A 15,798-nucleotide genomic window follows, 5' to 3' on the forward strand; every position below is an offset into this window, starting at 1 on the left:
GGTCAGAGGCACGACAAGAATGCTCAGCCAGGTTGAGGACAGGGGCAGTAAATGCATTAGCTATAGGGAACCTAATCTTTTTCCGGCTCACATAGGAGATATGACAGGAGATGGTCTCACCACTCATGGTAATTACCTAATGCCGCACGGTTCTGAGGTTCTGAGGTTTCTGAGGTTGGTGAGATACAGCTCTTTGCAGGTGTTGTAAGGCTTTTTGAGGTTGCATTTATCCGGCTTATGGCAGCGAGCACATCTGTTGCAATGATCATTCTTCTCTATCCATGTTCTCAGTTCTGATTGGCTGAACGCCTTCACTTTTGGGCAGGTTCCCAGGAAGTGGTCGTGGTTGTTACAGTATGGACAGAAAGGTTGGAACTTGGGTTTATCAGGTAAGGTCATCCTCTTTTCACAGCCCTGGTGGACACTAGGCTGGCTTTCCACAGTGGCTGTGTTGCTAAGATACATAGTAGTAGGCCCCTTCCTCCCCTGGTTCTTCTGGACAGCCCCTCATCGCTCCATTGAAGCAGGGACTGAGACTTGTTTGGCAATACTCTTGGCCCGGGCCTTCAACTGGAGCCAGGCGGAGAAGTCTTCCAAGGTGTGTGTTTGTTCTGCGCCATCTTTCAGGATGCCACGGTTCAAACAGTGCTCAATGAAACTGTCCCGGTATGGAAGGGGGAGCTTGGTGAGTAGCCTGTCGACATGAGAGCCACACCGCAACTCACTTCCGCCTGTACCTTCCACTGTTAGCAGCATGCCAATCAAAGAATGTACAGAAAGAGAAAAGTCCTGAAAGGCATTGCTATCTCCGAATCTGACGGGTGGTGAATGAAGGATGCTATATATTTCACTTTGGATCAACTACCGTGGCTGGCCATACTTTGCCTTAAGGGCACCAAGAGCAGATGTGTAGGGAGTTGAGGCGTGCATATAAGACTTTGCTTGCTTGTACGCACTGGGCAGCCCCAGGTGGTCCATTAGAACCTGGTACTTGTATTGTTCAGAGAGGTGAGCGTGGATATCTAACAGGTTCTCCAACGCCATATTAAGCAGAACAAAGTCACTTTCCTTTCCACTCTTGAAATAAGGCAGTCTTGGCTTTGGGATTCCAAAAGCAGTGGCCACTAACAGCTCCATGATACTAGCTCCCTCTGATGCTCGTTCAGTGGGCTTAAGCAAGGTAAGAGGTGTGGCTTTCTCAGAAACTGGATCTGAGGGTCTTTGACTCTTGGCAGGACGAGGTGCGGTCCGCACTAAATGGTGGAACGACGGAGGTGAGGGAGCTGCATGCTCTAGACTGGACGTCTGGACTACTGGGTGGCTCCCTTGGGCTGGAACTCCCTTCTCTGAGAACATGTCAACATGTTCACCTGAATCGAATACACTTGAGCTCATGGAAAACGGAGCCAACTCTTGAGATGGGTTATGAACCCTAGGCATAGCTTGCGAAGCAGGTGGATGCTCTGTGGTCACTTCTACGGTGAATGATGTTAATAGCCGAGCCTCTACCAATACTCGTTGAACTCTCCTTAGCCGTCGCTGTAGAGTCAGAGATCGGGTCAACCTCTCTCGCTCCTTCAAGGCTGCTTGTGCTTGCCTGTCCAGTTCTTGAGCCCTGTCATCTAGGGCTTATTCTTCCCGGATCTGACTTTGGATCTCTTGCAGTTCTCCAAGTTTCCTCCTCTCCTCAATCATGGCTGCCTGTAAAGGGGTGAGCTCCACCTGGTGACTCTTGCGTGAGATTCGGGAACTTCATAGTGTTTAATGATGTAGTCATAGTGTTTAATGATGTAGTCATATTGTGTAGTGATGTAATGTTCAATGATGTAGTGGTTAATGATCTAGTGTTTAATGATGTAGTGTGGCAACCCGGTCCCGACACAGCGGCCATGGAAGCCTAGGGGACAGGTGGTGCAGGGGGTCTACCACCCTTCTCCCCCAGAGGGCGCCGGGGACCGCATCGTTGCAGCCCCACTCAAGGAAAAGGGGAAACACCTGCGAGGCAGAGGGACCAGACGCAGGTGAGAAAGATAAAGGGCAGTAGAGACGGGCTAATGGGGGAACGTGTGGATCCAGTATAGGATCGCGGACCGGATCGAGATTCGCTTCCCGGACGGACCACGGCACGAGAGACCAGGACCCAAGGAGGCCGACGGGCCACACAGACGGATCGCCGCCTCCAACGATCGGGACAAGATCGAGGGAGAGTGATCGAGAGAGGACCGGAACGTCCACAGAGGCTCAGGGAGCCCAGACTTTGATTTCTAGTTCTGCCGGGACGGAAGATTCCCCCTTTGTATAATTTAACTTGAATAAATGCGCCGTTGCTGGCTGCTTTCGCAACAGAGACGTTAGTGATTGGGGGGAGGCGGGGCACGACGGAACCGGGTTAACACAGTAGTCATAGTGTTCAATGATGTAGCGTTTAATGATGTAGTGTTTAATGAAGTAGTGTTTAATTATGTAGTCATAGTGTTTAATGATATAGTGTTTAATGATGTAGTAGCCATGGGGCCCTATCTTGCATCCAGCGCAATTTACTTTCTACACCAAAGCATGTGTCGTTGCTAGTTTGCAACTGGCGCGGAGGGTTCTTTTCCCTCCACCACCACGCGTCGGTAAATTGGGGAATGATCTTGCGCCCCAAGAGGCGGTTCGGCGAAAGGAGGAGGCGTGTTCTGGCACAAACGTTCCCTGGTGCTATTTTGCAGTTTCAGAAAACAATTGCGCCACAAACCAGGAAATACATGGTTTAAAGTCAGTGGCACATTGTTCAGATGCTATTTTAAGGGCACATTAAGGGCGCATAATGTTGCTTGTGGACCTCGCGCATACACTTTGCTTCTCTCATCTACCTAGCCACACATTCTTGGTAAATTATTTGGGAAAGAACAGCTGATACAGCGGTAATAAGTTGTACTTTTAATCCAATGCATCTGCAAACACCGTATAGCAAACACATATTTTCTTGACGCAGACATCGTGTACAAGCCCATAACTTTTAGGATTGATGAGTATTTGATCGTGAAAAACATTATTTTACCACGAGTGAGTGTTAAAAAGAATGAATGAATGCGGGCGCGCGTGTGTGTATGTGTAAAATAATTAATGAATGCGGGCGCGCGTGTGTGCGTCCATCTGTTTAAACACACGCAAACTAAACACGTAACGCATAATACAGTCCATGGCAATGTATATTAACGGGGGGACACATGCATATTAGGAACACAAGTCGATAACGATAATGCATATAATACTGGTAAGAAACGTAAGAAACGTATGTATTGCGTAGATCATTAAATAACAGTTACCGCATATCATATGTGTGTTAAGTTTTCTTTGCCGAAATTTATTTGAGGACTCAGTATTTCTGAAGTTGTGGAATAAAACGCTATTCCATGTGTGTATTAGGTCAAATTATTTGGCCATAAACTGAGCCATTTGAAGTTTAAAATTCATGTGGTCATGCATCTGTCTCATCGGAGACTGCAAACGCGCTGTCAAAATATCTTAAAGGGGATGGGAGATGGCACTCTCATTGGTTTATTGCACGTTACGCCCAAACCACACCTACGGGTAATTAGGCTACTTCAGATCAACCCTTTTTAGATTTGCGCCGGGTGCAAGAGTCATTTATGCGCCGGTAAAATAGCATAGAACCGCCCACAAAGCTACTTGCACTTGGCGCTTCTCACTTGCGTTTCAGACTGTTAAAATAGGGCCCATAGTGTTTAATGATGTAGTGTTTAATGATGTAGTATTTAGCAAAGTACAGTAGATCCTCCTTTGTTACACCCAAAACGAAACTTAATATTTTCTTTCTAAAAAAATACAATTAAGAAAGAAAGAAGAAAATAATGTTAAACAAGATATTTATATAGGTTTTTTTGGGAGCCAATCAGACCCAACGGACTGTTGGGTAAGACAAGCACCCTGAAAACCATGGATGGTCCAGTTGACAACACTTTTACTTTCCTTCTGTCTCCTCATCGCTCCACCTTGTCCTTGAACCTGTGTGCCCGTGTGTGTGTGTGTGTGTGTGTGTGTGTGTGTGTGTGTGTGTGCATGTGTCTTACCTCTGGGATGTGCTTTTGAACTTGTGCCTGTTAACAGAAATAGAGGTAATTAGAAACACTGTTCAGATATCTCTCCCCCTCTACCCTCTCATTTGATTAATTATTTATAGCACGACAACAACATGGTTGCATTGCCAAAGCCTCACATACAGGGCCAGCAGGGTCTTAACAGGGAGAGGGACAACACAGAGGGGACGGCTAGGATTATGTTTATCATTTAAAAACAAGTATTTGACTGATTATTTTGACTTGGTGGTTGGGCTTTTCAAATACCACATTCTCGCTCTCTCTCCCCCACTATATCTCTCTGTCTCTATTCCCCATCTCTCTCCTCTCTCCCTGGTTGTCTCTGCCTGCAACCTCTCTCTCTCTATCCCCTCTATCTCTTCTCCCTCTCTCTCCTCCCCCTCTCTTCCCTCTGTCTCCTCTCTATATGTCCCTCCATTTTTCTTTCCCTCCCTCTTATTTCTACCTCTCTCTCTCTCTCTCTCTCTCTCTCTCTCTCTCTCTCTCTCTCTCTCTCTCTCTCTCTATCCCTCTCTCCCCTTTTCTCTCCTTCTCCCCCTCTCCTTCTGCGGCATAATGCCTTGTCGTTGTCATAGAAACACAAGGAGGAACTTTGAGCGGACTCCACCAACGCAGTGTGAACACACACACACACACACACACACACACACACACACACACACACACACACACACAAAAACATACACAATGTGCTTATGTACCTATCTATAAATGTCTGCATTGCTCTGAATTACTGTGTGCATTAATGAATCTGTGTGTGTGTCTCTGTGTTTGTTTATATGAGTGTATTTTTGTGTGTTAATGAGTTTGCTTCTGTATTCAGTGTGTATGTGTTTGTGTGTAACATTGTGTATGCATTAGTGTGTCTTTGATGTACTACAGTTTGTAAGCAGAGAAGCGAGCAATATGAGTTTAAAGCTCTGGTTCTGTTGTCATGGTTACCGATGGGTCACTATCTCACCACTCAGTCTGTCAATCACAGCATTACCATGGAAACAACATGTACTTATTTCACATATACCTATATCTAATCAATATACCTATATCTCAACTATATATCTATATCTAATCTATATAACTATATCTCATATATACTTATATCTTATCTATATCCCTATATCTCATCAATAGCTATAGCTCATCTATATATACCTTTATCTCATCTATAGCTTTATCTCATCTATACCTATATCTCAGCTATACCTATTCTTATCTATATACCAATATACCTATATCTCATCGATATATAGCTATATCTCATCTAAACCGATATCTCATCTATATACCTATATCTCATCTATACCTATACCTCATCTCAGATATACACTGTATATCTCACCTATACCTATATCATCTATACCCATACTCTATCAACTATATCTCACCTATAGCTATATCTCATCTGGACCTATATCTCATCTATACCTATATATCATCCATACCTATATCTCACCTAAAGGCCTTAACTATATCCCATCTATACATATATCTCATCTCTATATCTCAACTACATCTGTTACTCTTTTCTATATCTCATCAGCTATTTGTGTGATTCAATCTCAGCTCTATCTCACCTATATCTACAAGGATCAACTTCCCCTCCAGATTTGCTGATATGTTCTATTATTAACTATTCTATTAGTTATTATTTAAAGTTTGAAATGGGCTCTACGATACATTATCTCTATGTAGACACTGACTATAAGGGATCTAGGTTAATGGTTCAGACTCAGCAGTAGAGGAAATTTTCCTAGTGGGAGTAGTTCTGAGGAGGGGGGAGATCTGTTTTTTATCTTCTTCATTTGGACTGGAGCTATCTTAAAAATAAACGTGCATATTGCAGGCCTATCTTGAGTTATCTTTATGTTCTCAAATAACAGCTGTCGGTAACGCTTTATATTAAGGTCCTTGTAATAAGCCTTTGTTAATAGGGTGATTATTTGTTTATCAACACGGCGGATGCGAGCGCAGAATGCTGGCAAAAATAAAATTTGTTTTATTGAAACGAATGGCGCAGTGATTATTCTTCAAAACGAGAGCTGGTAAATTGTGAAAAATGAATTCAACTGTAATCAGACAACGCGGTTATATGCTAAAGACCCTAGAGTATCGGTGGTATAAAGGTTTGGACGAATTTGGAATTATAAATATGTACAATCCATAACGTTAGCTCTCTTGCTCATCTCTGGAATACCTCCCGTTGCCAAGTCGTAGCTACGGTCCGTCCTATTTATGTGAAAAACTTTATATTTGGATTGTAAAACGCTTGAAAATATAAATGAATGATAATAATTTATTTTCTTTGGCAAGTGACCATGGTATAAGAGGAATAATGCCCTTCGAGGTGTCAAAAACATGTTTGATCGATCGTAATTAAAGGGGACTACTTTTTGAGGGAGATGAACTCAAACAGATTTAATAAGCATGTAATACGAATAGGAATAAGCTTAATTATTTAAGCATTAAGTATTTTAATTGTTTTATTATGTTGGCAAGCAAGAAGTAGAATAAATGGGATAATAAGTCTTATTAAAAGGGTTTGTGCAACCAACCGCACAACAAGACATGATTGCGGCTCTTGTCGCTCTCGTCTCTTTCTGCAAGCGACATGCGCGTTGAGCGGGGAGTGACGTAGAGTGACGTAGACTGATAATCCCTCTATAGGTAATAAGACACTTATTATATGCTTATTAACATTAATTGGTGTTGATAAGACTATCTATAAGTGTTAACATAATAAACGTGTTTATTGTGAGATTAAAAGCACTTATAAGAAACTTGTTAACTATTTATTGATTGCTTCATAACATTAATAATAGTCTTATGAGTTTATTATAGTTGTTATTAAAAGCATAACAAAACCAATGTAATGCTGGACTCGCCATTTCTGCTGCTTCATCGAATATGTTAGGTGTGAGCGTGTACGTGTGTGTGTGGCGCGCGTGTCCTGGCTTGTATGTAAAAACATTGTCTACGATTGGCTACCATGAAACATGACTCTGCCTTAGCCAATCATAATCACTTATCTCATTGTTAACCCACCCGGTCTCCTCACTAGCAGTTTGTGTTTGGAGCCAGGGGTGCGTTCAGATTACGCAGTTTATTCAATCAATTCATAGTCACGCACAGCATTTAACGTACAGTAATAGTAATGGCGTTGTAACGACGGAAACAGTAATTAGTTAGATTACCCTTACTGAAAAAATAACGGCGTAATAACGGCGTTATTACAAACTCTGGCAACCACACATGAATAGGCTACACAACTTAATTATGCTCAGGGCTTATTGCTTGGTGGCCGGTCTGTCCTTGCATGAGGTTTTAGCCTTATGTTTAAGACACACAACGTATCCTTTAAATTGTTCATAATTTAATTACTTCTAGTTTAGTTTGACTCATCAGGGCATCGGGCGTCCCTGTTATCCCCGCCCGGTTAGCAGTGCTGACAGAACAGTGGCAATGCCTCAGAGACTCAGACTGGAGTCTCACAGCAAGCCAAGGCACAAGTCACCATTTTTGTCAGAGTCTCAAGTAACAAGTTTCCAGGTCTTGTCAGCTGCTGGAGGAGCTCATGATGTCACAACCCAAACTAAATATAAGGCTGTGAATTATGGACTGCAGATCCCTTTTCATTCTTTGCCGTTCCAACAACTCATGGAATTACAATTGCATTAAACCAAGCTTCATCCAGCTCCAAATGTAATCTGCCTCCCTCTACTGTGGAGGAGGAGACCTCTGTAGCCCTCTGTGAGGCCAAGGGGGCTCCACCTCCACCCTCTGTGAGGCCAAGGGGGCTCCACCTCCACCCTCTGTGAGGCCAAGGGGGCTCCACCTCCACCCTCTGTGAGGCCCGGGGGGCTCCACCGCCACCCTCTGTGAGGCCAAGGGGGCTCCACCTCCACCCTCTGTGAGGCCCGGGGGGCTCCACCTCCACCCTCTGTGAGGCCAAGGGGGCTCCACCTCCACCCTCTGTGAAGCCAAGGGGGCTCCACCTCCACCCTCTGTGAGGCCAAGGGGGCTCCACCTTCACCCTCTGTGAGGCCAAGGGGGCTCCACCTCCACCCTCTGTGAAGCCCGGGGGGCTCCACCTCCACCCTCTGTGAGGCCCGGGGGGCTCCACCTCCACCCTCTGTGAAGCCCGGGGGGCTCCACCTCCACCCTCTGTGAGGCCCGGGGGGCTCCACCTCCACCCTCTGTGAAGCCAAGGGGGCTCCACCTCCACCCTCTGTGAGGCCAAGGGGGGCTCCACCTCCACCCTCTGTGAAGCCCAGGGGGCTTCACCTCTACCCCCACCGCTCCATCCGCAGAGCAGCGCCGTCTGTCTTTATGAGCTTCAATACATTTAGATAACAACTGGACATTAAATCAATAAAACATATAAATGTGTCTGTGTCTGTGTCTGGGTTGTTGATGTAACGGGGAAGCATTAATGTTTTCAATTGAGCCCCAACCCCTCCCCAAAGCTCTGTCTACATCAGACATACTCCTGTTACAAAAGCTGTGGCAGGACCTTTGGTTCAGTACATTTATATCTCTAATTAGTTAACGTATTATATTAACTATGATACATAGTTAATATAATAACTAAAGAGAAACCAACCTGTCCCAGTCCTATATTGCTTATACACTCATTTTGTGTAAGAAATATAGTCTGCTTTGGTCACTAGTCACAAAACAAACAACAATGTGCGAATGCTACACTAACCCAATTAGTCTGAACTTTACAACTTCATAGTTGAAAGATGCATGTACTGATGTGTGTACTCAAAATGTATATATTATCTAATCTATATTTCAGCTCTATGACAATTTCATATTTTTGTCATCTATAGCTATATCTCATGTGTATCAAACCTATGTCTAAGATATAGCTTAATCCCAGCTAAATCTAAATCTATAGCTCACCTATATTTCAGCTTTATCTATACCACTTTGTCTAAGCACTATCTCAACAATTGTATCCTCAGCTTTATCTGTATCTCATTTACATCTAAACTATGTCTTTATCAAATCTATCCAATCATACCTCCATCTCAGCTCTATTTTCTATACCTTATATATTTCACCTATATCGTTATTTCAGCTCAGGTATTACTATCTCGCATCTCTTTTTAACTAAATATATATTTCACTATCAATATGTCTATAACTCAGCTATGATCACACCCATATCCAACCCATTTCTCCACTTAACCTCTCTCATCTTCCGAAATCTAATAGGGCCCCGAAGTTTTAGTGAGTCATGTTTTGATAGGCCTGTTTCTTTTATTTGAACACAATCCAGCACAGCTCCGGACTGGGCACTTGGATTAATCAAAAATAACTAGCCAACTTCTAACAGTGTGTGTAAGGCACACAGCAACCATTCATCACTTTCATATTCACTTCAAACTCCTGGTTTGATTGCATGAAAATAAATAGTCTCTTCAGGACTCAAAATCAACGGCTCCGATCTATCTATCTATCTATCTATCTATCTATCTATCTATCTATCTATCTATCTATAGATAGATAGATCAATACCTTTTGAGCTTTTCCCTGCAAATTATGCAGATAAGTGACCACAAATCTGAATGAATATTTAGTGTTCGTAAAAATATACTGTTAATACATAATACAAAAAAACAGAGCGTTCAAAAATAATAATTCATGTGAAGCGATAATACATGTGAATTAAATATATATAAAAGAATATATATCGCATTTTTGTTGTTCTAATCAATATGGTATGCTGTCATGAGAGGCTTTTGGTCATTAAATAGGCTGGGGCAATTATATTTGTCATAATCATGACACTCGTTTTAATGAATAAAACCTGCGGTTTCAGTATGTCAATATAATTTCAACATTAAAATTATATGGATATTTGTATACTTTGCTAGATAACGTACTTGGGGATCAGAGTGCGTAGTCAGCAGTATTAAGGTGGGGTGGGGGGGGGGAGGGGGGGAGGCTTGTCAGGGCATCAACCACACGATGCTCAAGCCCACACCAGGGTCTTATGATTTGAAAGCATTCTGGAACTCACTGGACTCGCATGGCAAAGTGAGAACATAACATTATGATAAACATTATCTTAGGAAACAACGTAGAACTGACATTAAACAATATACAAAATAAACATAGCCCACGGAAAACTGACATCGATGTCTGACGTGAAAAGGTGCGGAATTAAGTCCACAAACATTGCAACAGATTCCAACAGATTGAAAATCAACTGAATGGACTAAAGCACCCAACAGCCCAGTGCCTGCAGAGTAGGGGGTCCTGGACTAAGACTTTAGGTTTAAACGTATTCCTCAGGCCTGACCATCGGCGACTGGTTGAAGCATATCTTCTTTATTTAGGCCAGGTGTTTGTGACTTTAGCGTGGTTTAAACGGCTGATCAGGACTTCCCACAGCTGTCTAAAGGCGTCATAATATGACGTTCATGACAGCATCTGCATTAAACTATTAGCCTAATACACTATAATATAAGCCATTATAGTATACCATATTTACTATAAAACATCTATGACACCAAACAGAGGCCGGTCTCCATGGAGACGGAGCGCTCTGTCCTGTGTGATAACGCACGGTATTCACATCCGATCCTAACGAAACCCACTGTGATTAAGCAAAAGCGTTTGACAGACTAACATTTTTAAATAGACCTGAATGAACGTTTCAGTGTGTAAAAGAAATGCACCATTTATTTCAGTGGAGCAGCAAAGATGCACCGCAGAGTACGAACAGAGAATCACTTTACCAGCGCAAGTGGGTTGATGTCACAGCTGCTGTTCAGTGTGCTTTTGACTTGTTCCTCTTCCTCTAATCTAGAATGTGTTCCACTTTAAAATAAAATTATTTGATTTTGCCACTGCAATTATCCAAAGGTCCAACAAACAATAAGGAGATTTATTTACAGAAGAAGATAGCTAATTGCACACAGAACACTGAGTCAATCCCCACAACAAATGTTTTATACCTTTAAGGCTTTTCCTTCTAGAAGCCAAGCAATGCTGTGGTATCACCTATTTAGCAACCCCATACTCCCAATGCTGTGGTATCACCCGTTTATCACCCCCATCGAGGAATACCACAGCATAGGGAGCTATGCTGTGGTATTCCTCGTTTAGCACCCCATCCTCCCCTTGCTGTGGTATCACCCATTTAGCACCCCCATCCTCCCCATGCTGTGGTATCACCCGTTTAGCACCCCCATCCTCCCCATGCTGTGGTATCACCCGTTTAGCACCCCCATCCTCCCCATGCTGTGGTATCACCCGTTTAGCACCCCCATCCTCCCCATGCTGTGGTATCACCCGTTTAGCACCCCCATCCTCCCCATGCTGTGGTATCACCCGTTTAGCACCCCATCCTCCCACTGTTGTGGTACCCCTCCTTCAGCACCCAATCCTCCTAATGGAATGTCCTGCTGTTATTTTCCAAATATTTCGATTATTAAAGACAACGTCTATCAAAGATTTTAATTGTGGAAGATTTAAAGTCACCCCTACTGCAAAGAAAAGGTAGAAAAAATGAGCACATCCTTTCCGCAACTCCCTGCATAGTAGTGAGCTTGCAATACTGCCAACCTTGTAAGAAAAGATGAGTTGGAGAGAGAAAGACAAGTCAAATGTAATGTTCACTATTTTTAAGGAACTAACCAACTTCCTATATATTATATTTAAAGAGCCCAATATAAATTTGGGATAGCTCCGAGACAGTGTTCTGGGAGTGCGCTTTAAGGGCACTTTCCTCTGAGCTGTTTGTTTCTAACCCTAATAAAACCCCTGAATAGTCTGTCATAGGGTGGGGGCCCCAGTTTAAAACCGGGCAGATCACAACTTAGCCCCCATCATTGAGGCTCCCAGGAGAGCCCCAGCCAGCACTAGGTATTCTCACGAAGAACATTTGCCTGGGGGTTGAACGCTTTTTCCCCAGTGCCTTGGTAGTGCAGCCACTTTAGACGGTAGAGGTATCGCCCCGTCTCTTGTATTCCTATGGCTGAGGAAATCCATGGCTGAACTGGCACTTGGCTCTCTGATGAGACTGGACAGATCGAGCTACTCGAATAGGGCCAGCATATGTGACAGGAGTTCTGCTCTGGAGGTGCTGGTGACGCGGATTGACGACTGTCACACAAGGTTACAGAGATGTAACAGAGATTCTACTGAAGAAACTCATCAAACGAGTGGAGGAAGCTTTCAGAGGGGATTCTAATACAGCTGTCAGTCTACACAGTGTGGATTTGATTCGATTTTTACCACTACAAATGGTCGAGTTTGTGTTCTGACATTATGCACACACAGATCCTCATCTCCAGCAACATGATTGGTCTAAACAAACATGAAGTGGAAGTAAGCAAAAGTTCTCCCAAATTTGACCATGTCTGCCATTAGACCTTAGAAATTATTCTAAAGTGTGATAAGTTAGATGTGCCGAGATGTGAAATCGTTTCACCGTCTACTTTGAGCTTAATCTTTGTTGTTTTTACCTGTTATTGATAGAAATATACATTAAGAGTGAATTATTCCTTTAAGCACCTCAGTTGATACACTGCTGAGATGGGTACTTTAAGCTAACCTGGGGAGAGCTAGTCATAGTGGTCTGTTGAATCTTATCTTTCAGCCACATTATAGGCTACAAAAATACTATTGATAACATGAAAAACACTGTCCTAATCAACCATTAAACACAGGTAAAATGAATATAGCCTTGTTAAAAATATCTGATTTGGGCAATTTGCGGTTATCTATCAAGACGCTGTAAATCAGTGTTTATTAAAGTCTAAAAGGGACAGTGGAAGCCCGGTTCATACTATTGTAAAGTGGTTGCGGTGCATGAGAAAATAAATAGAGTTAAGGGCCTGGTTTGGAAAGGTATGGTTAGCGCTGCGCTAGAGAGAGCGTTTTACAGATATAAGCGCAGGCTTCCACCAATAGCATCAGTTTATCAGAAATGGATATCAGCCATAAACACAAACATAAATGTTCACAGCTGGATTTCTATGAGAGCAACAGACAGGAGGCGTCCTTATTGGCTGAAGGGACTAAAGACCTCACCAGAGGGGCTGGTGAGGTCATAGTCTAACCGTTACATAGAGTATATATTATACATGATCTTCTTGCCCCAGCCATGACACTATCTTTTAAAACGTCATTGAGTGTGGATGTCTATTTATGTATCCCGCATGCCTGCACAATGTCTCGGAGAAATCACTAAATGATATTGTGATAAAAACAAATACATATTAATTTGGTCTTAAAGTTAACATTGCATTTTACTTGTCCCTCTCTTGTCCACAGGGCCTGCTGGAGCAACTAAGACACCTGACAGTGCATGTCAACGCAGGAAAATGAGGCCATTGGTCTGGGGAAGAGCCTCCAGCCCTCTGCTAGAGGCTTTCCCCTGGGCTAGTCAAGGTGTGCTTTAGTCAAATCTACCTCAGATCTACGTCATGCCCTTAAGTGCCCACTGTTTGTATTTATTCCTGTTTGTGAAATTACGATTTCTTTTTTTTTCAATTGTATACTGTCAGTTCTAGGTTGTTTCATTAATGTTAGGTTTTTTGTACAACACTTCAAGTAATCAAGTAATTTGATTGGACAAGAGGCATTCCATGAGTGCTGATATAGAGTATAACAGCACTGGGACTTTTAACTATACATCACTCCGCTTTACAGATGTTCTAATAACCGTTAATGTTATTAACTGGATAGTGTGTTTATGTGTTGCTTGGCAACAGTTCAGTACCAGTCCAGTTGCGGATCTATTTGTGTTGGCGGAGCCAAATAAATCATTAAATAAATGAACAAATTATAATCTTTTGTTGCTTATTACTGTTAACAAATAAATGGTGCATGTAGAACTTGTAGTTGTATAAAAGCAATATCCCATTCAAGGTCATGCTGTTGTACTGAATATTAGCACGGCTGTGATTATCTTCGGCACTCGGCCTACAGCCTCGTACCTACGACCGCCGTGCTGATATTCAGTAAAACAGCACTCCCTCTTGTGTGATATTGCTTAAATAATATTTATTTTGTTCTTCAATAATGTTCTTGCTACTCTGCCGTCCCAGTCCCATTCCCAATCCTTGTCCCAGTCCCAGTGTCGATCCTAGTCCCAGTCCCTGTCCTAGTCCCAGTCTTAGTCCCAGTCCCAGTCCCAGTCCTAGTCCCAGTCCCTGTCCAGCGAAACCAGAATGCTTTAAATATATATTTTGTGAGTGCACTAGTCCGGTGTGCATTTAATGTATTTAAATTGCTCTATACTGAGAAGTGTCTGTTCTATCCTGAGTAGTGTCTGTTCTATACTGAGTTTTACAGCTTTTACTGTGTTGCCAGATTAAAGAAGTTGAGAGATGTAAACATAATGGACCATACATTTATCTAATCTTAGTATTTTACACTATAGAATATAAAGAAGATATATACTGAGAACACATTGCTTGTGGAAGTAGTCTGAAGTCCTGGAGCCTTCTGGGTTATGGAGCTCCACCTGGGAGCGGCTAACACTGATAGCTTCATCTGAGAATACAAACGTCAACGTTGAAGCGCCTAAAATGTTTTTTTTGTTTCATTTATCGTTTTATAGGGAAAATACTCAGAGATACCGCTATGGACGTTGTGTCAATAATGACTCTGCAGTGGGCTTATGCACTGTGTGATACTGTTGTTACAGGATACCGTGAAACCTACTGTCCCCCACGCTGATAATATTTCCTACACCCCAATACACATTATTTAGCAAAGTGGAGAAACAACAAGCATGATTATGATGAAACCAAACGTGTTGTGTCTTATTATGTCTCTGACAGACAACAACCCTCCTCTTGACCACATCCACAAATGGATAAAACATTTGTTACACATGTTATGTTTATATGAGAAACATCAGTCATTACATCCACATGGGGTCTGTTCTGTTATACACTCATACTGTTTTGTACTCATCTATCATTCATGTTGTATCATGTTTTATTCTATATATTTAGATCCACATGTTGACCATATATAGGCTCTATACATACTATTCTATATGTTACACTAGTGTTATATTGATGTGATATTAAAGCGATCTATAGACTCACATTCCCTTCAAGCGGATCCACATGTTGCCTGTTCAAAATGTTATATTGATGTTATATATAAATCTATAGACTCACATTCTCTTCACATGTTGCCTGTTCAGAATTTTATATTGATGTTACATATCAATCTATAGACTCACATTCTCTTCACATGTTGCCTGTTCTAAATGTTATATTATTGTTATATATAAATCTATAGACTCACATTCCCTTCAGGTGGATCCACATGCTGTCCGGCTGGTTTTGTCCTGACGCGCTGGGCTCCTCTTCGTCCATCCTGAGGAAGAGGAGGATGTCTGTGAGCTGTTTGCTCTGCTCTTGACTCAGCTACTAGACTCCTCCCACTACCCGTCCTTATGTCTTATTGGTTCATAACGCCCTCCCCCGATCTCCTTTGGGGAGAGTTTACTGAGTTCCACAGCTGGACATTTAAATAGCTAGAATGCTAAACATGTTAAAAAGCTCCAATGCGTTGATTGAATCCATTACTATGGTAACAAGAGAGCAAACAGGGAAGGATGAAGAGCTGAGCAGTGGAATGCGGTTACCGTGGTTACTCCACAATGAAAACCATCAGTGGTGGAATTTTCCGAATAGACAGATGCTCGCTCCCCTTC

At 42.5% G+C, this 15,798-nt stretch overlaps 1 protein-coding gene across 1 annotated transcript in view; it reads right to left on the bottom strand.

Annotated features, from left to right (window-relative positions):
* pde1a (phosphodiesterase 1A, calmodulin-dependent) overlaps positions 1-15,457 on the bottom strand; it is a gene marked incomplete at both ends in the record, with an annotated part of 43,682 nt that extends 28,225 nt beyond the window's left edge. Inside the window, 2 exons of the mRNA XM_079733775.1 lie at positions 4,077-4,103; positions 15,387-15,457. Coding sequence (XP_079589901.1) covers positions 4,077-4,103; positions 15,387-15,457 — 98 coding nt within the window. The remainder of the gene's footprint in view (positions 1-4,076; positions 4,104-15,386) is intronic.
* Positions 15,458-15,798: the final 341 nt, after the last annotated feature.

The sequence above is a fragment of the Pollachius pollachius genome, assembly GCF_949987615.1.
Source record: "Pollachius pollachius genome assembly, chromosome: 3".
Taxonomy (NCBI): domain Eukaryota; kingdom Metazoa; phylum Chordata; class Actinopteri; order Gadiformes; family Gadidae; genus Pollachius; species Pollachius pollachius.